The sequence below is a fragment of the Musca vetustissima genome, unplaced genomic scaffold (assembly GCF_032173495.1).
Source record: "Musca vetustissima isolate MV318-11 ecotype Yass unplaced genomic scaffold, APGP_CSIRO_Mvet_v1 utg38201, whole genome shotgun sequence".
NCBI lineage: Eukaryota > Metazoa > Arthropoda > Insecta > Diptera > Muscidae > Musca > Musca vetustissima.
Window position 1 is genome coordinate 132,466 of NW_026880223.1, and position 27,109 is coordinate 159,574.

At 35.2% G+C, this 27,109-nt stretch overlaps 1 protein-coding gene across 1 annotated transcript in view; it reads right to left on the reverse strand.

Moving 5' to 3' along the window:
- The window catches only part of LOC133325697 (uncharacterized), a 140,138-nt gene that overhangs the window by 23,637 nt on the left and 89,392 nt on the right, over positions 1–27,109 (reverse strand). The window contains exons 2-3 of the mRNA XM_061534421.1: positions 11,887–11,989; positions 7,589–7,611 (exon numbers count right to left, since the gene is read on the reverse strand). Coding sequence (XP_061390405.1) covers positions 7,589–7,611; positions 11,887–11,989 — 126 coding nt within the window. The remainder of the gene's footprint in view (positions 1–7,588; positions 7,612–11,886; positions 11,990–27,109) is intronic.

Here is a 27,109-nt window from a genome sequence, read left to right on the forward strand (position 1 = left end):
TTACTAAATAATATCTGAATACATAAGCACCTGTAAATATTTAAGTGTAACTCCCACATCCGAGAACATGGGACAATATAATTGGTATCAATTTGAAGGTCAGTCACCCGTCTTGGATATACTATCAATTTCTCGGGTCTATGTTCTCTAGGAGTAAATATATACGCCATAGAATCCAAAATTTGTAATTTTTCACACAAAAGTCAGGGTCCATTTGACCCGCTAAATATTGGCCGATCTTTATCAAAACAGGCATGCTTATTCTTTCACCCGATCCCCTTCTCCATGTAAAAATTCGAGATGTTTGGGCCATAATGCGGCCTCTGGAGCGACCAGAAAACCCGAAAAAAATTTAGTATTTGATCCATTTCATCCCCTAATTATTAACTGATCTTTACCAGAAAAATAGGGGTCTTCATTAGCCGGAACATGCTACATGCAAAATTTCGCGAAGATTGGTCCATAACTGTGGCCTGTATCGTGCTTACAAATTATAATGTACGGACGGACGGACACACATATCTAGATCGACTCAGACGATCGGTATACTTAAAGGTGGGTCTAGGACCAATATTTCGCGGCGTTACAAACTCTTGGGGCTGCACAAAGCTATAATAACCTGACAACATAGCTGTGTAGGGTATAAAAATCCATGCTTGTCTGTAGTCCTTGTAAAAAATATGTTTTAAAAATCCAAATATGTTTAAAAAACCCTGAAAAAATATTTTTTAAAATCCACAACTATTTGTAGTCCCTGAAAAAAAATATTAAATCAACACCTGTGTGTGGCCCCCGAATTTTTTTTTTAAATTCACAACTTTTTTAATCCACATAACTATGAGCAATCCAAAATTTTATAATAAATCCATGCCAGTGTATTGTTTCTGAAACACACATTTTTGTAAAATCCGTTCGTTGAGAAAATATTTCTCGCATTTTCCCACAATCTAATATTTTCGAAAAAATAACCCCCATTATTTATCATCCATTAACACTGCCATCGGCAAAATATCAAATAGAAGCGTAGGTGACACACGACCAAAAAAAAAAAAAAAAAAATTAGAACCAAATTTCAGAACACACATCTGTGTGTCAAGCCACAGCCTTTCATTTCCAATTCAAGCTCTAATGAAAATGACATGTATTGTCCTGATTATGACAACACGCACCATTCATATGACTATAGCACTGAAGTACTTTCAAAATAATAAACCTGCAAAAAATATAATAATTTACAAAAAGTAAAAAAAACAAAAAAATTTCGATATTTTTTGTTTTGCCCATTCTCATTATCCGCCATAGAGTGAAAAATGAACAGCACAAATGTGGAAACAACTAGTTTTGCAATTCCAGCGATATCCGACTTCATATCTTTGCATATGTCACCACAAAGTGCAAAAACATACCGTGGAGCATGGTTGTAACTTTTGTCAGAGGTGCAACCATGGCAATGCTACTGGTTGACTGTTAGGCTGCTGCTGCTGACTGTCTCCATATGATTCTCCAGGCCGGCCGTATAGCTCGCTCTTGGATATCTTAACAGTTGTTGCCAAAAAATGTTTTGTATGTTAAAAAGTAGATATTTGTCTAACCATTATTTTGACGCTTTACAATCTCCATATACTTGAATTTCAGCAACCAAAAAACAACAAAAATTCCGTCATACAAAAAATTGCTGATAAATGCAGGTTTTTTTTCGTAACATTTATATACCTGGCACAAAATTCAAATGACACTTTGAGCGGGGCCGTGGAACACCAACAAAACAAATGATCTGAACTTACGCATTATGGCATTAATGATCCGCTAGTTGCTGTTAGGTAAACTATTTTGATCACATTCGCAAAAAAAAAAAACTGGCTAAGACTAATGTGAGAATTTGAAAATGTTTTTGGCTTACGATTGTTGTTTTTGGCAATGCTCTCGCTAGCCTAAGTGTCTCTAGGCTTGACCATGTCCCACTGCTAAGGTGACAACAAATTATGATAGTGTAACATTTTATTAGCTGGGTTAAATTCAACCCAACATAAAAGGAAAAAAAAACATGGGCGTATACTAAGGGAAGGGTTCGGAGAATTTTTTTTTTTCAAAAATCAATCAAAAACGTTGACTTTTTATACCCTACACAACTATGTTGTCCGGGTATTATAGCTTTGTGCAGCCCCAAAAGTTTGTAACGCCGCGAAATATTGGTCATAGACCCACCACCTAGCTGAGTCGATCAAGACATGTGTGTCCGTTCGTCCGTCCGTCCGTTTGTCCATTATAATTTGTAAACACGACACAGGCCACAGTTATGGATTAATCTTCATGAAATTTTGCATGTAGGATGGGTTCTGGCCAATGAAGACCCCTATTGTTTTTTGTAAAGGTCGGTTAATATTTAGGGGATGAAATGGACCAAATACTTAATTTGGGTCGGTTTTCTAGTCGCTCCAAAGGCCGCAATTATGGTCCCAACATCGCGAATGGAGAAGGGAATCGGGCCAAAGAATAAGCATGTCTGCTTTGATAAAGATCGGTCAATATTTAGCGGGTCAAATAGACCCTGACTTTTGTGTGAAAAATGACAAAATTTTTATTCGTATATATTTACCTATGTATGTATTTACCCCTGAAGGACATAGACCCGAGAAGTTGATACTATATCCAAGAGGAGTGGTACTCAGATGTGGGACTTACACGTAAATATTTAAAGGTGCTTACGTATTCAGATATTATTTAGTAACCCATTACCACATTAGAGGGCGGAAATATAGCGCTGATCGCGTTGAAATTTTCCACGAGGTTCTAGTTATCGCCAAGGACAACGCAAATAACTTTTGATGATGGTCAGATTATACTTATGAAGTTGACCGAATACTTAATTTTTTGTGTTTTTTTGAGTCGATGCCAATAATAAGCCAAAAATCACAACACAACCCACGGTGAAGGGAATCTGGAAAATTAACTAGGAGCGCTGTACTGAATATGAGTGATATTCGGAAAATATGTCAGTGTAAGGAAGAGATGCTGTTGACCTCTAATCGGGCTAGAGGGAGCAAATATCACGAAATATTGCCCAAGGTCGGAATACATATCAGCAGAAAGTTAGTGTTCCGTGGTAGTTGTGTAGGGTATCGTATGGTCGGCCCCGTCCGACTATATTGCTCCACTCACTGGTTTAATAATATTTTTTAAAGGCGAGATTTGTTCGTAAAATGTTATTAGAGGGCTCACATAGGGGTGAATTAAAAAAATTAGTAATATTTGTTAAGGACTATATTTATCAAAGAAAGTTTTCGAAGGACGTCAGAAAGACGTGGATTAAAAAAAATATTTTTTTCAAGGACTACAGACAGGGTGGATTTTTATACCCTTCACCACACTGTGGTACAGGGCATTATGTCATTGTGCATATGTTTGTAACAGGCAACACATGGTTCCTTTTGAGAATATCCATAGAATCACTTTCTAAGTCGATTTATGCATGTTCGCCCGTCCGTCCGTCTGTCCATGTTATATTGTAAACAAAGTACAGGTCGCATTTATGATTCGAATTGGATGAAATTTGGCACAACTCATTTATTTGGTCCAAGGACGAACCCTACTAAAATTGGGAAAAATCGGTTCAGATTTAGATACAGCTCCCATATATATTTTCGTCCGATTTAAGGTAAATGGTGCACCAAAGTCCCTAGATATTTTTCGATTTACACGAAATTTAGCACAGCGTACTGAATTAAGCCTGGAATGATGTGTGCTAAGGTTCATGAAAATCAGGTCAGATTTAGATATAGCTCCCATATATATTTTCGTCCGATTTAAGGTAAATGGTGCACTAAAGTCCCTAAATATCATTCGATTTGCACGAAATTTGGCACAGCGTACTGAACTAAGCCTAGAATGATGTGTGCCAAGTTTCGTGAAAATCGGTTCATATTTAGATATAGTTCGCATATATATTTTCGTCCGATTTAAGGTGTATGGTGCACCAAAGTCGTTATATATCTTTCGATTTGCACGAAATTTGGCATAACGTACTGAATTAAGTCTAGAACGATGTGTGTTAAATTTCGTGAACATCGGTTCAGATTTAGCTATAGCTCTCATATATATTTTCGTCCGATTTAATGTAAATGGTGTACCAAAGACTCAACATATCTTTCGATTTGCACGAAATTTGGCACAGCGTACTGAATTAAGCCTAGAATGATGTGTGCTAAGTTTCGTGGAAATCGGTTCAGATTTAGATATAGCTCCCATATATATTTTTGGCCTAAATATCTTTCGATTTGCACGAAATTTGGCACAGGATACTGAATTAAGCCTAGAATGATGTGTGCTAAGTTTAGTGGAAATCGGTTCAGATTTAGATATAGCTCCCATATATAGTTTCGTCCGATTTTCAGTAAATGGTGCACAAAAGCTCCAAAATATGGCCGATTGACATAAAATTTTGCACAACGTGCTGAAGTTAGTATAACCTACTGTGTGAAAAGTTTCGTTGAAATTGGTTCAGATTTTTTATGTTTAAGTTTAGTGGAAATCGGTTCAGATTTAGATATAGCTCCCATATATAGTTTCGTCCGATTTTCAGTAAATGGTGCACAAAAGCTCCAAAATATGGCCGATTGACATAAAATTTTGCACAACGTGCTGAAGTTAGTATAACCTACTGTGTGAAAAGTTTCGTTGAAATTGGTTCAGATTTTTTATTTTAATATTTTTTCAAGGTCCATATTATTCATTATTATTTTTATACCCTACACAACTATGTTGTCAGGGTATTATAGCTTTGTACAGCCCCAAGAGTTTTTTATCGCCGCGAAATATTGGTCCTAGACCCACCTTCAAGTATACTGATCGTCATATCTCGACTAGCTGAGTCGATCTAGACATGTGTGTCCGTCCGTCCGTCTGTCCGTCTGTCCATGTTAAATTGTAAACAAAGTACAGGTCGCATTTATGATTCGAATTGGATGAAATTTGGCGTAGCTCATTTATTTGGCTCAAGGACGAATCTTATTGAAATTAGGAAAAATCGGTTCAGATTTAGATATAGCTCCCATATATATATATATATATATATATATTCGTCCGATTTAATGTAAATGGTGCACCAAAGCCCCTATATATCTTTCGATTTGCACGAAATTTAGCACAGCGTACTGAATTAAGCCTAGAATGATGTGTGCTAAGTTTCGTGGAAATCGGTTCAGATTTAGATATAGCTCCCATATATATTTTTGGCCTAAATATCTTTCGATTTGCACGAAATTTGGCACAGGATACTGAATTAAGCCTAGAATGATGTGTGCTAAGTTTAGTGGAAATCAGGTCAGATTTAGATATAGCTCCCATATATATTTTCGTCCGATTTAAGGTAAATGGTGCACTAAAGTCCCTAAATATCATTCGATTTGCACGAAATTTGGCACAGCGTACTGAACTAAGCCTAGAATGATGTGTGCCAAGTTTCGTGAAAATCGGTTCGGATTTAAATATAGCTCCCATATATATTTTCGTCCGATTTATGGTAAGTGGTGCACCAAAGTCCTAAATATCAATTGATTTGCACGAAATTTGGCACAGCTTACTGAATTGAGTCCAGAAAGATGTGTGTTAAGTTTGTGAAAATCGATTCAGATTTAGATATAGCTTCCATATATAGTTTCGTCCGATTTTCAGTAAATGGTGCACAAAAGCTCCAAAATATGGCCGATTGACACAAAATTTTGCACAACGTGCTGAAGTTAGTATAACCTACTGTGTGAAAAGTTTCGTTGAAATCGGTTCAGATTTTTTATTTTAATATTTTTTCAAGGTCCATATTATTCATTATTATTTTTATACCCTACACAACTATGTTGTCAGGGTATTATAGCTTTGTGCAGCCCCAAAAGTTTGTAACGCCGCGAAATATTGGTCCTAGACCCACCTTCAAGTATACCGATCGTCATATCTCGACTAGCTGAGTTGATCTAGACATGTGTGTCCGTCCGTCCGTCCGTCTGTCCATTATAATTTGTAAACACGATACAGGCCACAGTTATGGGCCAATCTTCACGAAATTTTGCATGTAGAATGGGTTCTGGCCAATGAAGACCCCTATTGTTTTTGGAAACGATCGGTTAATATTTAGGGGATGAAATGGACCAAAAACTTTATTTTTGTCGGTTTTTCTGGTCGCTCCAGAGGCCGCAATTACGGCCCAAACACTGCGAATTTTTGTGTGGAGAAGGGGATCGGGCCAAAGAAAAAGCATGCCTGTTTTGATACAGATCGGTCTATATTTAGCGGGTCAAATGGACCCTGACTTTTGTGTGAAAAATGGCAAAATTTGTATTCTATGGCGTATATATTTGCCCCTGGAGGACCTAGACGCGAGAAGTTGATAGTATGTTCAAAAGGAGTAGTTGACCTTTAAATTGGTACTAATTATATGGTCGTATGTCCTCAGATGTGGGAGTTACACTTAAATATTTACAGGTGCTTACGTACTGAGATATTATTTAGTAACCCATTATCACACTAGAAGGCGGAAATATAGCTCTGATCGCTTTGAAATTTTCCATGAGGATCCAAGTATGGTCAACGACAACGCTTATAATATTCGGTGATGATGATATAGTAATATTGGGATGAAGTGGACCGAAAACATAATTTTTTGTGTTTTTTTTTTTCGAGTCGATCTATAGGCCACAATTGAAAGCCGAACAGCACAAAACAACCCACGGTGAAGGGAATCTGGACGAGTAATTAGACCACTAGTCAGTCAAGAGGCTGCAAATATCGCGAAATATTGCCCAAGCTCAGAATATAGACCTACAGAAAGTTATGTTTTCGTGGAAGTTGTGTAGGGTATCATATGGTCGGCCCCGTCCGACTATACTGCTCCGCTCACTGGTTTTTAATTGTTAATATTTTTGAAAATTTTTTGTTAAAATATGTTTTCAAGGACCACTTGCTGGGGGGTTTTATAAATATTTTAAAAAGATCTACGCATGGGGTTATTGCTCAAAGAAAGTCCTTGAAAAAATATTTTTTTTTAACTCCTTGAAAAATCATTTTATAAAAAAACCCATGTCTGTTATTAATCCTTAAAAAATTAATTTAAAATTACGATGTTTTCTTAAAATATTTTCTCTAGGACTTACAAATCCTTGAGAAAGTAATCTTAAAAAAATCCATGCTCTATCCATAGTTAAGAAAAAAATATATATTTTGAGAAAATTCCCGATTAATAAAAGTCCTTGAAATAATTTATTTCCACGTCTCTGTTTTTTGTAATTTCAATTAATGCTCACATTGCACCGACTCAATAAAAATGCACACAAAATAATAATAGTAATGACTTGAAATGCTTTTAAGATAATGTCCATTTGTTACAAAACAAACACACGAACAACAACAACAAAAATTAAGAAAAAAAAAATTGAAACTGGATAGAAAATGTATCCAAGTGAGACGAAGCAAATAAACATACATTGCAAACACATGTCTTTTGTTACAATCTTAGATTGAAGTTAACTTTAAATTAACTACGAAATGGACAGACAAAAAACCAACAACAACAATCAAACAAACAAAATAAATAAATACATACCATTAGCATTTGCTGATTTTATTCTGCAATTGGAAAAAAAGAGAGACAAACAAAATTAATAAATTATTTCCTATACAATTTAATTGGGTTTAAGCTTAAGAAAAACAAAATAACAACAACAACATGAATGACTCCACACTTATATTTAATGGCAAATAACATTAAATCGTAAATTTCCATTTCCGTTCCCATAAATTCTTTGGACTTCGATTGGGGTTATTTCAAATGCAGCCATCTTCATTGTTAGTTTTCTATGGTTAGATTTTCTAATTTGGGTTGTTAACGGTCAGTCGACCGATTTGGTTGGGTAAGAACAGGAAAACTTTAATTTGCAACGATGTTTTTACTGTAATGATCGGCATGAATTACTTAACTTCTTCTTAGTTAAATTTTTTTTCGGGACAAGGTGTATGCTTTCTAATTTTTTTTTTGCATAGCAGATAATTTTTTTATCTAAAAATCGGATTTTATATAGTTTCCTAATCTCTAATAGTAAATTAGCTTACGTGGACTTTTTTCCCAATATTTAATTCTTGTATACACACATCCCATCAATTAGCTTTAATTAAATTAAATCACCATTTTGGCACAAAAAAAAATTGTTTGTCTACGACAGTCTCAAATTACACAGCGACGACCTTGTTAGCATCCCAGCATTTTGGCTGTAATTAAACAATAGTGTTAAATGATGACATTTAACATTAATGAGATTAGTGACAAAATAAAACTAATTAAACTAATTATATACAACAAAAACAAATGAAAAAATTGACAAAATTCTAGGCAAATTTTGTTGGGTGTTTATACATGTAGTTTAACAAAATATTAAGTGGAAATTTAAAACATTAAAAGTATAAAATGACAGGGTGGAAATGGCGTATTTATTTGTTATGATTATAGCCTAATTTTTCAATCGCTGTAATATGGGTTCTCAGGGGATAAAATACATCCGAACAGATACATTTAGATTTAGGTCCATATTTGTATACAACAAACATATAAATCTCCTGTCTGATTTGAACGTAGTAGGATAATTTATAATAATAATTTATAATTTAAACCGAAGTAGGTTGATATTTGGGGTTCTCAAAGGATGGAAGGTTCTCAGGCAATTTTCAAAATAGGTTTCTGTTTTGACATAACGACCATGTTAGGTCCTACACGTATCACATTCATATGTGGCTGAAAATTTGTATTTCGGATACCTTCCGTTATATATTTACCAATATTTGGGCATTGCACCGATATAAAGACTCTATAAGTATTTTTAGGTCATAGTTACATTTTTTCAGAAATGGTTACCGTTTGACATTGACAAATTTACACTATGACCAGTTTAGGAGAAAACCAGTGAGCGGAGCAGTATAGTCGGACGGGGCCGATCATGTGATACCCTACACAACTTTCACGAAAATCTAACTTTGTGTGGTTCTATATTCTGATCTTGGGCAATATTTGTACTCTCTTGACCTTCACCGTGGGTTGTGTTGTTATGTTCGGCTTCCAATTGTGACCTATATATGAACTCAAAAAAAATTAGAGGTCAACAGCACTTCTTACACACATTTTTCCCAATATTACTAATATTCAGTATACCACCGGAAATTACTTGTCGCTATTCCTTGACCTTGCGTTGTGATTTTCGCCTTGTAATTGTGGTCTTTAGATCGACTCGAAAAAAACACAAAAAAAAAAAATAGTTTTCGGTCCACTTCATCCCAAAATTATTATCTGATTATCACCGACAATTATAGCACCTGTAAATATTTCAAAGCGCTATACTCCCACATCCGAGTGACATTGTAATTGGTGTCAATATCTGAATACGTAGACACTGTAAATTTTTACGTATATTTACATACATCCGAAATATACGTATATATCCTTCAGGAGTAAATATATACGCTATAGATTACACATTTTGTAATTTTTCACACAAAAGTCAGGGTGCATTTAACCCGCTAAATATTGTCTGATCTTTAACATGTGAAAATTCGCGATCCCCTTCTCCATATAAAAAATCGCGATGTTTGGGCCATAATTGCGGCCTCTGGAGCGACCAGAATAGCCGACAAAAATTAAATATTTGGTCCATTTCATCCCCTAAATATTAACCGATCTTTTCCAAAAACAATAGGGGTCTTTATTGGCCAGAACCTATCCTACATGCAAAATTTCTTGAAGATTGGTCCATAACTGTGGTCTATATTGTGTTTACAAATTATAATGGACAGACGGACGGACACACTGTTTATATCGACTCAGCTCGAGATATGACGATCAGTATACTTAAAAGTGGGTCTAGGACCAATATTTCGCGGCGTTACAAAATCTTGTGGCTGCACAAAACTATAATACCCTGACAACGTAGTCGTGTAGGGTATAACCGTATGCTCCACATTGATGTAATTTATCAGTTCGGACGAAAATAAATGCCTTCACCGAAAATGTTGTGACAGAACATTTATTCTATAAGCCGAGCTTAAAAAAGATTTCCAGACGCGTCGGTCTTGGGCGTAGCTCTTCCAATGTGAAAGACCATATTCCGAATTGTTGTCATACTCATGATCTTTCCATCGAATTCGTAGCGTTCCCCTTCTGTGTGAGCCATCAATTGGTTCGCTTTCTTCGTCCATTCTTACAACATGTCCTAGCCAATGTAGTCACTGCAGGGAAGACAAATCATTCGAGATAGGTCGATATTTGTACTTAGGCTTAATATACAATTTTCCGAATTTTGTAGTTTCCCTGTTTTTTTAATCGGTGTGCCTAATTTCCTCAAAACATTAAAAAACATCATCTAGCGAACAATTTCACATATAAAGGTTCCAACCGATTTGAGGCATGGACACCACAAGTAAAAATGCCATAAAGTTTCTGTGGTGGTGAAATTTTTTTTATTCGTAATTACTTCCACTAAGGTTGAAAAAATATTTAAAATTCTTCAAAAATACCGAAAATGGTTCCGAATATTTACAAAAAAAAGTTATGTCAAAACATGTCTCCATGTCGAATTTTTATTATACCCGTCACCACACTGTGGTACAGGGTATTATGTCTTCGTGCATATGTTTGTAGCAGGCCAAAGGAAACGAGATAGACCCATGGTTCCTTTTGGGAATATGCATAGAATCACTTTCTGAGTCAATTTATGCATGTCCGTCCGTCCGTCCGTCCGTCCGTCTGTTGATGTTAAATTGTAAACAAAGTAGAGGTCACATTTTTATCCGATTTGGATGAAATTTGGTACAACTTATTTATTTGGCACAAGGACGAACCCTATCGAAATCCTAAGAAAATCGGTTCAAATTTACATATAGATCCCATATATATTTTCTTCCGATTTTATGTAAATGGTGTACCAAAGTCCTTATATATCCTTCGATTTGCACGAAATTTGGCACAGCGTAAGAAATTAAGTCTAGAATGGTGTTTGAAAAGTTTCGTAGAAATCGGTTCAGATTTAGATATAGCTCCCATATATATTTTCGTCCGTTTTAATGTAAATTGTGCACTAAAGAACCAAAGTTTGTCCGATTGGCACACAATTTTGAACAATGTACTGAAATTAATTTAAATTAATCAAGTTTGCAAGTTTCCTTGAGTTCGGTTCAGATTTAGATATAGCACCACATATATGCATATATTTTCGTCCGAATTTAGGTTAATTGTGTACCAAATTCCTAATCTTTGTCCGATTTACTGGGATACATATGTAGAATATACCCGATGGGGCTCAGCCCGACTTTACTATTTTCCTTACTGTTTTCTTTTCTGTTTTTATACCCTACACAACTATGTTTTTAGGGTATTATAGCTTTGTATAACCCCAAGAGTTTGTAAAGCCTTGAAATATTGGTCGTAGGCCCACCTTATAATATACCAGAATCATCATATCTGGACTAGCTGAGCTAGATATGTCCCTCCGTCCGTCATTACAATTTATAAACACGATGAAGTCCACAGTTATGGACCAGTCGCCATGGATTTCTGCATGTATAATGGGTTCTGACCAAAGAATTTTTTTGAAATGGGTTTTTTTATTTTTGAGGCTGTTTTTCCCGAACATCACGATCGGACAGGCAATTATACCCTGAACCCATACCAACGAAAATTTAACTTTCTGTGGATGTATATTTTGAGCCTGGGCAATATTTCGCAATATTTGCACACTCTACAGCAATTACAAATCGACAGCTCCTCTTTCTCGTTGATATGTATTTATGGGAACGGAACGAAAATCTTTACACACACACATTTTCATCATCGTCAAATTAAAACAATTCCATCCAACTTACCTTCTACATCTTAGAACTACGACCATAACAATAGCACCTATTAGAGCTGATAGAATTGAGACTACAATCAGTGTAAAGGCCCAGCCAATTTCTCCAGATGCATCTGTAAAAATATATAAAAAACAACAACAACAATTAACATAAAAATTAGCATTTAATATAAATAGTGACGTATATACAAACATATTATTTGAAACAATGAATTTATTTAATAGAATTGTTATGGTAATGCGATTTAATTTTTTTTATTTTTAAGATAAGAACAAAAAAAAAAACTCAGTTTATGCATTTTAATGGTTGGCCTATTGTTTTCGAGTCTCCGAAATGGAGATATGAAAAAATAAAATAATAAAATCACTGTATCGCTGCCAGCAAACCAACTAACCTAACAGCCAAATGGAAATCTTATACCAATCGAATGGCATAAAAATTTAAAGTTATGCTTGGGGTTTTTAAAGGCGTACATTTGAAATCCCTGCTAGAACAAAAGAAACCGTAAATAGTTACATTTATGAGCAGTTTTGTGATTTGAAATTTGAGTTTATTTTTTTACAATGTTTAAGATAGAGTGTAGATAAATTTTGAGTATGGAAATGATTTTCAATATGTTTACTATTTTTTAAGAACTGGTTTATAAGAAAGTTATGAACCTTATTAAACTATTATATATCATATATGGCTCAATAAAAATTTAATTAAAAGATTTTACCTTGACATATTTGCATTCAAAGTTATTGACATATTCAAGTTATTATAACTAACAAAAATTTAACAGGAATCCAATATTAACCAGTAGTAACGTCGGACTGTACCGTCTATATTGATACCCTTCACCACTTTGGGTATATTGTACATATGTATCCAAACATTTTCATGTCAATGTTCCATCGAAGGAACATTGAATACGCCATATCTAAATCTGAACCAATTTCAACGAGACTTGCCCGAGAATAATTTTTATTAACATCAGTACATTGTACAAAATTATGTGCCAATCGCACAAACTTTAGGTCTTTAGTGCGCAATTTACATAAAATAAATCTGAACCGATTTTCACGAAACTTATCAGACATAATTCTAGTCTTAAAATTTCGTGCAAATACATAATAACAGAGGAAATATTTGTATAAAATCAGAGGAAAATATATATCGAAGCTATAACTAAATCTGAACCGATTTTTTCGAAACTTGGCACACATCATTCTAGACTTCATTCAACATGCTATGCCAAATATCGTGCAAATCGAAGGATATATAGGAACTTTGATACACCATTTACATTAAATCGTACGAAACTATATATGGGAGTTATATCTAAATCTGAACCGATTTTCTCGAAACTTGGCACACATCATTCTGGGCCTTATTATGTGCTCTGTGCCAAATTTCATGCAAATCGAAAGATATATATGTACTTTGGTGCCCCATTTACCTTAAATCGGACAAAATATATATGGGAGCCACATCTAAATCTCAACCGATTTTCTTGAATTTCATATGGTTCGTCCAAATAAGTGACTTGCGCAAAATTTCATCCAAATCAGATTATAAATGCAACCTGTACTTTGTTTACAATTTAACAGAGAGACAGACGTAGGGTAGGACATGCATAATTCGCCTTCGAAAGTGATTCTATGCATATTCTCAAAAGGAACCATGTGTCCATCTCGTATCCTTTTGCCTGTTAAAAACATATGCACAAAGACATAATACCTAGTACCACAGTGTGGTGAAGGGTATATAAATCACAGAAAGATTGGTGGACGAAATGCCGCTAAAACGTGAAATGTGTGCAGAGCTTCATATGTAAAATAAGTCAAAACATGGACGCATAATATTGGTCCTTAAGTATACCGATCGCAATATCTCCACTAGCTGCGTTGATCTAGCCATGTGTGCCCGTCCGTCTGTCCATTATAATTTGTATACACGATACAGACGCAGTTCTTTTGCTCCATTTCATCCCGGATTAAATTGTCTGTTTTTCTGGCCGCTCTAGAGGCCACAATTATGTTCCGAACCCCACGAAATTTTACTCCTGGGAGAGAATCTGACAAAAACACGATGGTTTTGATGAAGATCGGTCAATATTTAGCGGGTCAAATGGACCCAGACATTTGTGTGAAAATTTCTATTCTATGGTGAATATATTTACTCCTGAAGGACATATACCCGAGAAGTTGGTAGTATATCCTAGAGGAGTTGTTGACCTTTAAATTATTACCAATAGTATTGTTGTATGTACTCGGATGTTGGAGTTATACGTAAACATTTAAAGGTGTCTATGTGTTATGATATTGTTTAGTATTACTATTAGCCCACTAGAGGGCGGAAATGTCGCTCTGATCGCTTTGAAATAATTATAATTTTCGTTTATGTTGAGATGATATATAGGGGGGTGCAATTAACCGAAAACATTATTTTAGTCGGATTTTCTTCTCGCTCCATAGGCAATTATTATATGCAGAACATCACATATTTTACACGGTGAAGGGGATCTGACCAAATACTTAGATAACAGTTTAGATGATGATCGGTCAATATCGAATATTCATGTCAACTAAAACCTTCTGCGTAATGTGACCAAATTTATATTTTATGGTGTATATATTCAATTCAGGAAAACAAGATTTGGAAAATATGTCAGGGTTAGAAAGTGGAGCCTTTGACCTATAATCGGTCAAGAGGGTGCAAATATCGCGAAATATTGCCAGATTCAGAATATAGAATGTTAGATTTTCGTGGTCGGCAACTCCTTCATATAGAAACAGGTGTTCAAAAAAGACACATCCGCAATTTTTTACAATGAAAGCACACATATTTAATTTTTCCACTGTAAAAAAATTGCGGATGTGTCTTTTTTTGAACACCAGTCTATATATGAAGGATTTGCCAGATCGAAACAAAGTTTAACATGTGTTCACAACAGAGATCGAAGTTTTCTAAACACTTAATTTTTTTTCTGTTTATACCGCGCTTTTTGTCCCAGGCTAAGAACTTTCTGAACCGTCCTCGTATATCTATATTATCCAAGGACGACAATTATTACTACTCCGGTAAAGATTTGCAAGTTACATGTTTAGAATTCAATTTGGTAATGGTAGGGTCGTGAGAGTTCCCTTTGAATAATTTCATTCTGGATTTTTTTTCAACCACTTTTTCAATCGAATATGTGAGTTCTGAATACTGTTAAAAACGTTATTAATTAAGTTAATAAACACGATATTTTGCACGTTGTAGGGTATTATAGCTTTGTGCAGCCCCATCCGTCTGTCCATTATAAATTGTAAACACGATATTTTGCATGTAGGATGGGTTTGGCCCAATGAAGACCCCTATTGTTTTTGGTAGAGATCGGTTAATATTTAGGTGATGAAATGGACCAAATACTTAATTTTTGTCGATTTTTGTGGTCGCTCCAGAGGCCGCAATTAGGCCCAAACATCTCGACATGGATACATGGAGAATGGGATTGGGCCAAAGAATAAGCATGCCTATTTTGATAAAGATTGGTCAATATTTAGTGGGTCAAATGGACCCTGACTTTTGTGTGAAAAATTACAAAATTTGTATTCTATAGCGTATATATTTACTCCTGAAGGACATAGAGCCGAGGAGTTGATAGTATATCCAAAGGAGTTGTTGACCTTTAAACTGATGCCAATTATATTGTCGTATGTACTCGGATGCGGGAGTTACATTTAAATATTTACAGGTGTTTATGTATTCAGATATTATTTAGTAAACTATAACCCCACTAGAGGGCGGAAATGTAGCGCTGATCGCTTTGAAATGTTTCATGAGGTTCTAGTTATGGTCAAGGACAATGCCTATAATTTTCGGTGATGATCGGATAATAATATTGGAATGAAGTGGACCGAAAACGTAATTTTTTTGTGTTTTTTCAGGTTGATCTACAGGCCACAAAAGAGAATCTGGACAAGTGCAGCCCTCGTCTACTGAATATTAGAAATATTGGTTGACATCTAGTCGGTCTAGAGGGTGCAAATATCGCGAAATATTGTCCAAGCTCTGAATATAGAACCATAGAAGTTAGATTTTCGTCGAAGTTGTGTAGGGTATCATATGGTCGGCCCCGTCCGACTATACTGCTCCGCTCACTTGTTTTTAACGGCATTTCATATAGAAACACAAAGTACATCTCCATATTTTCAAAATTACTCATTGCAACAGGTGCTTCACACCAATTTGTTCTATTTAAATTACAGACCTTTCGCGCGCACACACACATTTTTGTATTGTCATGTTCACACAAATATTTGTAGGTTATAATTTAACAGCAAATGGAAATGTGTAGCACTCAGTGGCGGTTGGCGTAGTAAGCCATTATTATCCCAGCGATTTTTGTTTGATTATTTCGGCATGAATGGGATCAACACAAATTATCCGACGTCATTTACGACGATTTTAGCATATAATTATACACATTTTAGTTTTATTCAAATTACCAAACAAAATGAAATAATTTAAGCCCCCGTTTTAGTTCCACAGCTCGAGTGCGGTGTTCATCGTCTGTCTCTCTGTCTGTCTGCCTCTCATTGTTCAAAACTAATGGCTTGAATTAAATTTTAAGTTCATTTGTAACAATGAGGCCAACACGAAAAAAAGAGGTGCTCATTATACGAATATTATTAGTGTATAATTAACAACAAATAACACACATAAATATTCTGTTTTGTTCGCTGTTTGTTTTTGCCAAATCATCGTTGAAACTACGAAATGACTTGTGTATTTCTGGGGAGATACCAAAAGAAATAGAGGGAAGAATGTTGAGTGCGTAATAATACAAAGTTTCCTGCTTACCCCCAAAATAAGTAAAGTTTTTGTTTTTAGGAAAGGAAAAGAGGAAACAACTCTTAAGGTGTGGGAAAAACTTGTACACCTTTTGTTGAACAAGTTGTGGAAACAAACTATTTGGCAAATCATCGCGTAAATGAGGAAGTTTTCAAGAGGATCGGAAGTTGTTGTGTTTGTTAGTTTGTATTTATATTTGTCTATATGTATGTATATAACCTTTACAATATATATTTAACTAAATTATAAATATTTTATTTTGAGTGTGAAGACGTGACCCATGTTTTACAATTTGACATATTTGCATTTAAAGTTATATTATATTATTTTGGAAACTTGGAAATAGAATATTCTATTGTTTTTTTTTTTGCATATTTTCATCTAATATTGAAGCTAGAGCTTTGACATTTTAGGATATAACGTTGCCCCAATATTTTGCATTTTCGGGCGGGTCTTTTAAACTTAATTAACTGTAATTTAGAATTATGGTTTCTTATTGTCTCCCAACAAAATTGCATCTAATTATATATTTAGGTCAATGTTTTGGCTTTCAAATCGCCCTACCAAAATTATAGGTATATATCCATGTTTTGACATTGCACCCGTATATAGTTCCCACCCCTCATGGAAAATTTCAAAGCGATCAGCGCTATATTTCTGCCCTCTAGTAGTAATCGGTTACTAAATAATACCATAGACAGACGACAGCCTTAATTTGCATTAAAAATTTCTTAATTTGAATTAATATTTACCCCTGACAGACGAGAGTTTCTGTATTTACGAAACTGTTTTTTGCTTCAAAACAATTGTTTGTCTGTGTGTATGATGAAATTTTTTTACATTTATTTCGATATTTTTCGGGATTACATCTTTGGGAAATAGATACATGACATAAAGGAGGAATTGCAATTATGATCTTAGCAAAACAGCTCCCAATTTAAAAAATGGTTGAAATTTGCCTTCATTTCTTATTTTTATTTTCATAAATATAAATAAATTTGACAAGAAACAATTAATTTTCGACAGCATTGCCATATTGAAATTGCCTAATTCAGTATAAATTCAGTTTGATTTTGTGCATTAACAACACATAAAAATGAGGATAATGTACAAGTTAATTTGAATTAAGGCTGTTAATGCAAATTAAGGCTGTCGTCTGTCTAGGCTATAATATATGAAAACAAATATACCTGTAAATATTTATGTGTAACTCCCACATCCGAGCACATACGACAATATAATTGGTACCAATTTAAAGGTTAACCACTCCTGTTGAATATAATATCAACTTCTCGGCTCTATGTCCTTCAGAAGTAAATATATACGCCATAGAATACAAATTTTGTAATTTTTCACACAAAAGTCAGGGTCCACTTGACCCGCTAAATATTGACCAATCTTTATCAAAACAGGCATGTAAAAATTCGAGATGTTTGAGCCATAATTGCGGACTCTGGAGCGACCAGAAAAACCAACAAAATTAAGTATTTGGTCCATTTCATCCCCTAAATATTAACCTATCTTTACCAAAAACAATAGGGGTCTTTATTGGCCATAAACCATAACTGTGGCCTGTATCGTGTTTACAAATTATAATGGACAGACGGACGGACGGACCCACATATCTAGATCGACTCAGCGAGATATGACGATCGGTATACTTAAAGTTGGGTCTAGGATCAATATTTCGCGGCGTTACAAATTCCTGGGGCTGCACTGGGGCTGTGTAGGGTATACAAATTCAGGCTATTTGGTAGCCCTCTATTAATACCGTTCACGACACTCTGGTACAGGGTATTATGTCTTTGTGCATATGTTTGTAGCAGGCAAAAGGAATCGAAATTTTTGGTAGATGGTGCACCAAAGCCCCTGAAAATTGTTCGATTTGCACGAATTTCGGTATAGCGTACTTAATTAAGTCTAGAATGATGTGTGCTAAGTTTCGCGAAAATCGGTTCAGATTTAGATATAGCTCCCATATATAGTTTCGCCAGATTTTAGGTAAATGGTGCACCAAAGTCCCTGATAATCCTTCGATTTGCAAGAATTTTGGCATTGTTCACTAAATTAAGTCTGGAAAGACGTGTGCTAGTCCCTGAAAATCTTTAGATTTGCACGAATTTTAGCATAGTGTACTGAATTAAGTCTAGAATGATGTGTGCTAAGTTTCGTGAAAATCGGTTCAGATTTAGATATAGCTCCGATATATAGTTTTATGCAAATCGGGTCAGATTCAGATATAGCTCCCATATATAGTTATGCCCCATTTTAGGTAAATAGTGCAACAAAGTCCCTAAAAATCTTTCGATGTGCACGAATTTTTGTATAGCGTACTGAATTAAGTTTAGAATGATGTGTACTAAGTTTCGAAAAACTCGGTTCAGATTTAAAGGTAGCTCCTCTATATAGTTTCGCCCGATTTTAGATAAATGGTACACAAAAATCCCTTAAAAAATCTGTTACGATACATATGTAGAATATACCCAACATGGCGAGAGGTGTCATATAGTCGGCCAAGTCCGTCTTTACTACTTTCCTTACTGTTTTTTCTAAATTCACGACGTTATTGACAACTTCTTTTTTAAATTTCGTATTTCGAGAGTCTTTGAATTTGTTTTTAAATTCACGCTTTACGATTGTCATTGACAAATATTTGAGCAGAGCAGTATAGTAGGACGGGGCCTAACATATGACACCCTAAACAACTACCACGGAACACTAACATTCTGCTGATGTATATTCCGTGCCTGGGTAATATTTCCCTTATATTCACCCTCTTTATTACCATGGCATATTTTGGGAATATTTTTTCCCGGGATGAAAATTTACGCCATAAGATTCAATTTTGTTCATTTTACACAGAAAGGTCTTGGTTGATTTTAGCCGCTGAATATTGTCCGATCAAAATAGCCATTCTAATTAGTTGGTCAGATTCCCTTCCCCATGCGATGTTTTGTAATGTTCGGCTTATAATTGTGGCATGTATGACGTCTTTTTGGTCTATTTCATCCCCTAAATATAATCTGATCAATTCTAAAAATTCGTGATGTTTGGACCATAATTGCGACATCTGGAGCGACCAAAAAACCGACAAAAATTAAGTATTTGGTCCATTTCATCCCCTAAATACTAACCGATCTTTGCCGAAAACAATAGGGGTCTTTATTGGCCAGAACCCATCTTACATGCACAATTTCGTGACTATAACTGTGACCTGTATCGTGTTTACAAATTATAAGGGACAGACGCACGAACGAACACACATCTCTAGATCGAATCAGCTAGTCGAGATATGACGGTATACTTAAAGGTGGGTCTATTGTTTCGCGGCGTTACAAACTCTTGGGGCCGTACAAAGCTATTATATCGGTTCAGATTTAGATATAGCTCCCATATATAGTTTCGCCAGATTTTAGGTAAATGGTGCACCAAAGTCCCTGATAATCCTTCGATTTGCAAGAATTTTGGCATTGTTCACTAAATTAAGTCTGGAAAGACGTGTGCTAGTCCCTGAAAATCTTTAGATTTGCACGAATTTTAGCATAGTGTACTGAATTAAGTCTAGAATGATGTGTGCTAAGTTTCGTGAAAATCGGTTCAGATTTAGATATAGCTCCGATATATAGTTTTATGCAAATCGGTTCAGATTCAGATATAGCTCCCATATATAGTTATGCCCCATTTTAGGTAAATAGTGCAACAAAGTCCCTAAAAATCTTTCGATGTGCACGAATTTTTGTATAGCGTACTGAATTAAGTTTAGAATGATGTGTACTAAGTTTCGAAAAACTCGGTTCAGATTTAAAGGTAGCTCCTCTATATAGTTTCGCCCGATTTTAGATAAATGGTACACAAAAATTACATAAAAAAAAACTGTTACGATACATATGTAGAATATACCCAACATGGCGAGAGGTGTCATATAGTCGGCCAAGTCCGTCTTTACTACTTTCCTTACTGTTTTTTTCTTAATTCACGACGTTATTGACAACTTCTTTTTTAAATTTCGTATTTCGTAGTCCTTGAATTTGTTTTTAAATTCACGCTTTACGTTTGTCATTGACAAATATTTGAGCGGAGCAGTATAGTAGGACGGGGCCTACCATATGACACCCTACACAACTACCACGGAACACTAACATTCTGCGGATGAATATTACGTGCCTGGATAATATTTCCGATATATTCACCCTCTTTATTACCATGGCATATTTTGGGAATATTTTTCCCGGGATGAAAATTTACGCCATAAGATTCAATTTTGTTCATTTTACACAGAAAGGTCTTGGTTGATTTTAGCCGCTGAATATTGTCCGATCAAAATAGCCATTCTAATTAGTTGGTCAGATTCCCTTCCCCATGCGATGTTTTGTAATGTTCGGCTTATAATTGTGGCATGTATGACGTCTTTTTGGTCTATTTCATCCCCTAAATATAATCTGATCAATTCTAAAAATTCGTGATGTTTGGACCATAATTGCGACATCTGGAGCGACCAAAAAACCGACAAAAATTAAGTATTTGGTCCATTTCATCCCCTAAATACTAACCGATCTTTGCCGAAAACAATAGGGGTCTTTATTGGCCAGAACCCATCTTACATGCACAATTTCGTGACTATAACTGTGACCTGTATCGTGTTTACAAATTATAAGGGACAGACGCACGAACGAACACACATCTCTAGATCGAATCAGCTAGTCGAGATATGACGGTATACTTAAAGGTGGGTCTATTGTTTCGCGGCGTTACAAACTCTTGGGGCCGTACAAAGCTATTATATCCTGACAACAACGTTGTGTAGGCTATACAAATCCACACCTTTGTCTAGTCTTTAAAAATCTATTTTTAAAAAGTTCAAGCCTTAATCTAGTCCTTGGAAAAATATATTTAAAAAATCCACTCCTAAGTCCAGGACTTTAACATATATTTTTTAAAAATCCTCCCTTATGTGTACAATAATATATGTACAATAATATTTTCAAATCGCCCGTGTTTTTTAACTTTCCATAGAAATTGCTACTGAAAAAAATCCACGCTCAAAAAAGAATCTCGACAGTCCTTAGAAAATATATTTTTGTTTTAATCGTCAATCATTGATGTTGAGACTGCCTACTAAGTAGGTCTATGGAATTCCCTGAAATCATAGCTCATTCATGCAAAATGACATTTTCCTGATCAAAAATTAATTATTTTTTTCTCCAAACAATTCCTACCATTTATCATTTCATAAATTTTTATGAATCGTTGTGTAAAATTATTACGACATTGAAAATAATAATAAAAAAATACTCATGAATAATTGCCAAAATCTGTGAAGATAAGTAGCTCTTCCGATAACATATGTTATTGCTCATAACATAAATCTAATTCGATATTCTCATCGAAATCCCTTTTTAAATGTGTGCTATATTTCATCTTAGAACTATTTCCACATTAGCTTTGTCTTTGTAGAACTGATAGAATAAATTTCTGCTATTGACTTTTGGTGTTCGAAATCTTTCATCATATAAAAACAAACACACACACATACACACTCATCTTCCTATATCCATATACATATATGTATGTGAATGCAATCGTCTGTAAAATTATCTATTCGATAGTAAAACATTTTGTCTCTCAACGCGCCATTCGTTTTGTCTGTCGTTGAGTTTTTATTTCTCGAAGTACGGTTCAATTGGCAGTTCAAATGTTAGTATTGCATTGGTATTGGTAACATTTTGCAGTCTTCCAAGGATATTTCTTATAGATACTGCCTGCTGTTTAGTTCTTGTTGTTGCTGTTCTATTCTATTTATGTAGAAGAAGAGGAAGGTATCGGATTCAGTGATTTTTAGTCTTCCATTCAATATTGACTTACAAATGCAACCGTTTGGCAATGTCACCACATGTTGGTTTTGATGTAAAAAAATATACGATACGAGGGTAGGATTTTTTAAAAGAATATTTAAAAAAAAAAATTGGTTGTTAAAAAAATATTTTTTTTAAATCCATGCATTGGTTTGATTGTTAAAAAAATATTCATATAAAACCCACGCCTTGGTTTGGTAGTTAAAAAGCCAGTAAGGAAAGTAGTAAAGTCGGACTGGGCCGACTATATTATACCCTTCACCACTTTGTATATATTCTACTTATATATTCTAAAAGACGTCACCTTTTTGAAGGAATACTTATTTCAGGATGTTGTGTCACTCAGCGTAGCTATGGGTCGGTAGTGCACAATTTACATTAAATCGAACGAAATTATATATGGGAGCTAATCGTGCATATCGAAAGATATATAGGGACTATGGTGCACCATTTACCGTAAATCGGACAAAAATATATATGGGAGCTATATTTAAATCTGAACCAATTTTCACGAAATTTAGCACAAATCATTCTTGGCTTAATTCAGTACGCAGTGCCAAATTTGTGTGCAAATCGAAAGATATTTAGGAACTTTGGTGCACCATTTATCTTAAATCGGACGGATTTATATATGGCAGCTATATCTAAATCTGAACCGATTTTCACGAAATTTAGCACACATCATTCTAGGCTTAATTTAGTACGCTGTGCCAAATTTCGAGCAAATCGAAAGATATATAGAGACTCTGGTGCTCAATTTACATAACATGGGACAAAACTATATATGGGAGCTATATCTAAATCTGAACCGATTTTCACGAAACTTAGCACACATCATTCTGGACCTACTTCAGTACCCTGTGCCAAATTTCGTGCAAATGGAAAGATATATAGGGGCTTTGGTGCTCAATTTACATAAAATCGGACAAATCTATATATGGGACCTATATCTAAATCTGACCCGATCTTCTCGAAACTTGGCACACGTCATTCTGGACCTAATTCAATATCCTATACCTAATTTCGTGAAAATCGAAAGATATATTGGGACTTTGGTGCACCATTTACCTAAAATCGGACAAAACTATATATGGGAGCTATATCTAAATCTGACCCGATTTTCTCGAAACTTGACACACGTTATTCTAGACTCAATTCAGTACACTATACAACGTTTAGTGCAAATCGAAAGATATATAGGGGCATTGGTGCACCATTTACCATAAATCGGACGAAACTATATACGGGAGCTATATATGAATCTGAACCGATTTTCTCGAAACTTGACACACGTCATTCTGGACCTAATTCAATATCCTATGCCTAATTTCGTGGAAATCGAAAGTTATATAGGGACTTTGGTACACCATTTACATAAAATCGGACAATACTATATATGGGAGCTACATCTAAATCTGGCCCGATTTTCTCGAAACGTGACCCACGTTATTCTGGACTCAATTCAGTACACTATGCAAAATTTAGTGCAAATCGAAAGATATATAGGCGCTTTGGTGCTCAATTTACCTAAAATCGGACGAAACTATTTACGGGAGCTATATATAAATCTGAACCGATATTCTCCAATGTGAACAGGGTTCGTCCTTGGGCCAAATAAGTGACTTGTGCAAAATTACATCCAAATGGGATCATAAATGTGACCTGTAATTTGTTCACAAAAACACATAGCCGGACGGACAGACGGATAAGAGTAAATCGACTCAGAAAGTGATTCTATGCATATTCTCAAAAGGAACCATGGGTCTATATTGATTCCCTTTGCCTGTTACAAACATATGCACAAAGACATAATACCCTGTACCACAGTGTGGTAAAGGGTATAAAAATCCAAGCTTGGGATGGATTCCACAAAATTAGTTTTCAAAAGTCTATGCTAATTAAAAATGTCCCCGGGTAGGTTCCACCCCACCTCGTAAGATACTTGTGAGATTATCCAAGGTATAGTTTTCCGCATCACTGTAAGCGCTGCAATAAATCCATGATATCGCATGGCCTCATTAAAATTTCGATTTACACAAGACAGCTTCGACTACTCCTGTTGGTGGTAACATTTAGCCATGATAGGTAACAAAAAAATGAATTATGGCCATAGTGTTACAATTGCCACTGTCAATAGCAATGATGGCTGTTGGAACTGTAGAAAACCCATAGACACCATATACAAAAATATTATCACACTCAGTAGCCCTTAGACCTCAAAGGCAAAAATATTCTAGCACGTAATAAAATAGTGTAGAGTATTCTACAATCACGTTTATTTGGCCACAATTCACTTTTTTCATTTGATATTACACACACACATACATAACTACATATTCGGCCTAAGTCTTTTCGTATTACAAATAGTTATTTAAGCATCTCACAGCTACTAACTGTGTTCTTTGGCAGATAAAGATGGTAATGCATATTTGAAATGCTATTCTGCCCATCCCTCCACCACAAAAATATTCTACCACAAAGTGAAATTTGAAATTCCAAGGATTATAAAATTCGGAAAAAAAGAAACCCAACTACAAAAGACTTGAATGGCCTGGCTTGCACTTGTAAAGATTTATACTCTACTTTAGTTGCACATGAAACAAAATTCAAAGGAGAGTAGTTCGGGATGGTGGATGGACATTTATCATAAGGTTGCTGGTGACCTTTTTCGGTTTTGGTTTCTGGTCTTTTTCACAAACGAGCCAAGGATAGATGATGGGTTTTCCTTTTTCGGTCTGTTCTGTTTTCTTTTTCTTTTTTTTTTTTTGGGTAAAACTGAAATATTCAATGTATGCATAAGGATAAAATAAATCAGATTTTGCAATTCAATAGCATTGCTTTGCAAACACACACTCTCACTCACCAACACACTTTAAATTAACTTGAACAAGGAATGCAAGTGCTAAAAGTTCGGCAGAAACTATGGAATTGTTTTTTTTTTTCTTTGTGATGAGAGAAGATTTATTTAAGGCTACCACATAAATATATTTTCTACTTAAAATGTAAATATTTTAAGAAGAATATAAAGTTAGTTTTTGATATATAAACAAAATAGTTTTCATATATAAAATAATTGTTTTGTTCTTTGTCATTACAGGTATGTCGTTGGGTTTTCATCAAGGTGTAGCAGAAATATACAATTTTGACGTATTTGTGTTTAAAATAACAAATAACAAAATTAGTTTCAGCTGAGCACGGCTAGAGCTCGAACCTAGGTCCTCGGAGCAACACAAATGTTGCCAGACCACTTAACGTTCTGAGCCATCAACACACTTCCAAAACGGTTGCGCAAAAACATCTGAATACCATGGAAGCAATTGTAGGTGTAAGGATTAATTATCCATAGCTACAACAAAAATCTGCTTTGAAAAGGACTGTTCCTAGAATGAAGACAAATGTCGAACTTTGACAAATTTGAATTTAATTCGCATTTGCAAGTTTCGCATCAGGGCGGAATAAATACAAGTTATCAACATACGACCTTTGTAAAGCCACATAGCCCAATATGCCTGATGGGCCGCTTAACCAACGGCGAAACGCGTCGCATAATGGTGGGTACGTAGGTTCTTCTCCTGGCTTTCCTTTTCATTGCAAAACTTAGGTCATCAAGCTCGACTCGAAAGAGTATAAATAATCACTTAAAATAACATTATTTATGAATGTAGATTTTTATACCCTATACAACTATTTTGTCAGGGTATTATAGCTTTGTGCAGCTATAATACCGAACCCAAGAGTTTGTAACGCCGCGAAATATTGGTCCTACATCCACCTTTAAGAATACCGATCGTCATATCTCGACTAGCTGAGTCGATCTAGACATGTGTGTCCGTCCGTCCGCCTGTCCATTATTTAATTTGTAAACACGATACAGGCCACAGTTATGGACCCATCTTCACGAAATTTTTCATGTAGGATGGGTTCTGGCCAATTAAGACCCCTATTGTTTTTGGTAAAGATCGGATAATATTTAAGGGATGAAATGGACCAAATAACTAATTTTTGTCGGTTTTTCTGGCCACAATTATGACCGAACATCGTGAATTTTTACATGGAGAAGGGGATCGGGTTTTGATAAATATTTGGCGGGTCAAATGGACTCTGACTTTTGTGTGAAAAATAACAAAATTTGTATTTGTATGTGGGAGTAAATATTTACATGTGCTTACGTACTCAGATATTATTTAGTAATCTATTAACACACTGAAGGGCGGAAATATAGAGCTGATCGCTTTGAAATGTTCCATGGGTTCCAGTTATGGTCAAGGACGACGCCTATAATTTTCGGTGATGATCAGATAATAATTTTGAGATTAAGTGGACCAAAAACTTATTTTTTTGTGTTTTTTTGAATCGATCTATCGGCCACAATTATAAGCCGAACATCGCAACACAACCCACGGTGAAGGTAATATGAACAAGTAGTTAGAAAGACTGTACTGAATATTAGTAATATTCGGAAAATATGTCGGTGTAAGGAAGAGGTTCTGTTGGCCTCTTATCAGGAAAGAGGGTGGAACTGTCACGAAATTTTGCCCAGGCTCGGAATAAAACTT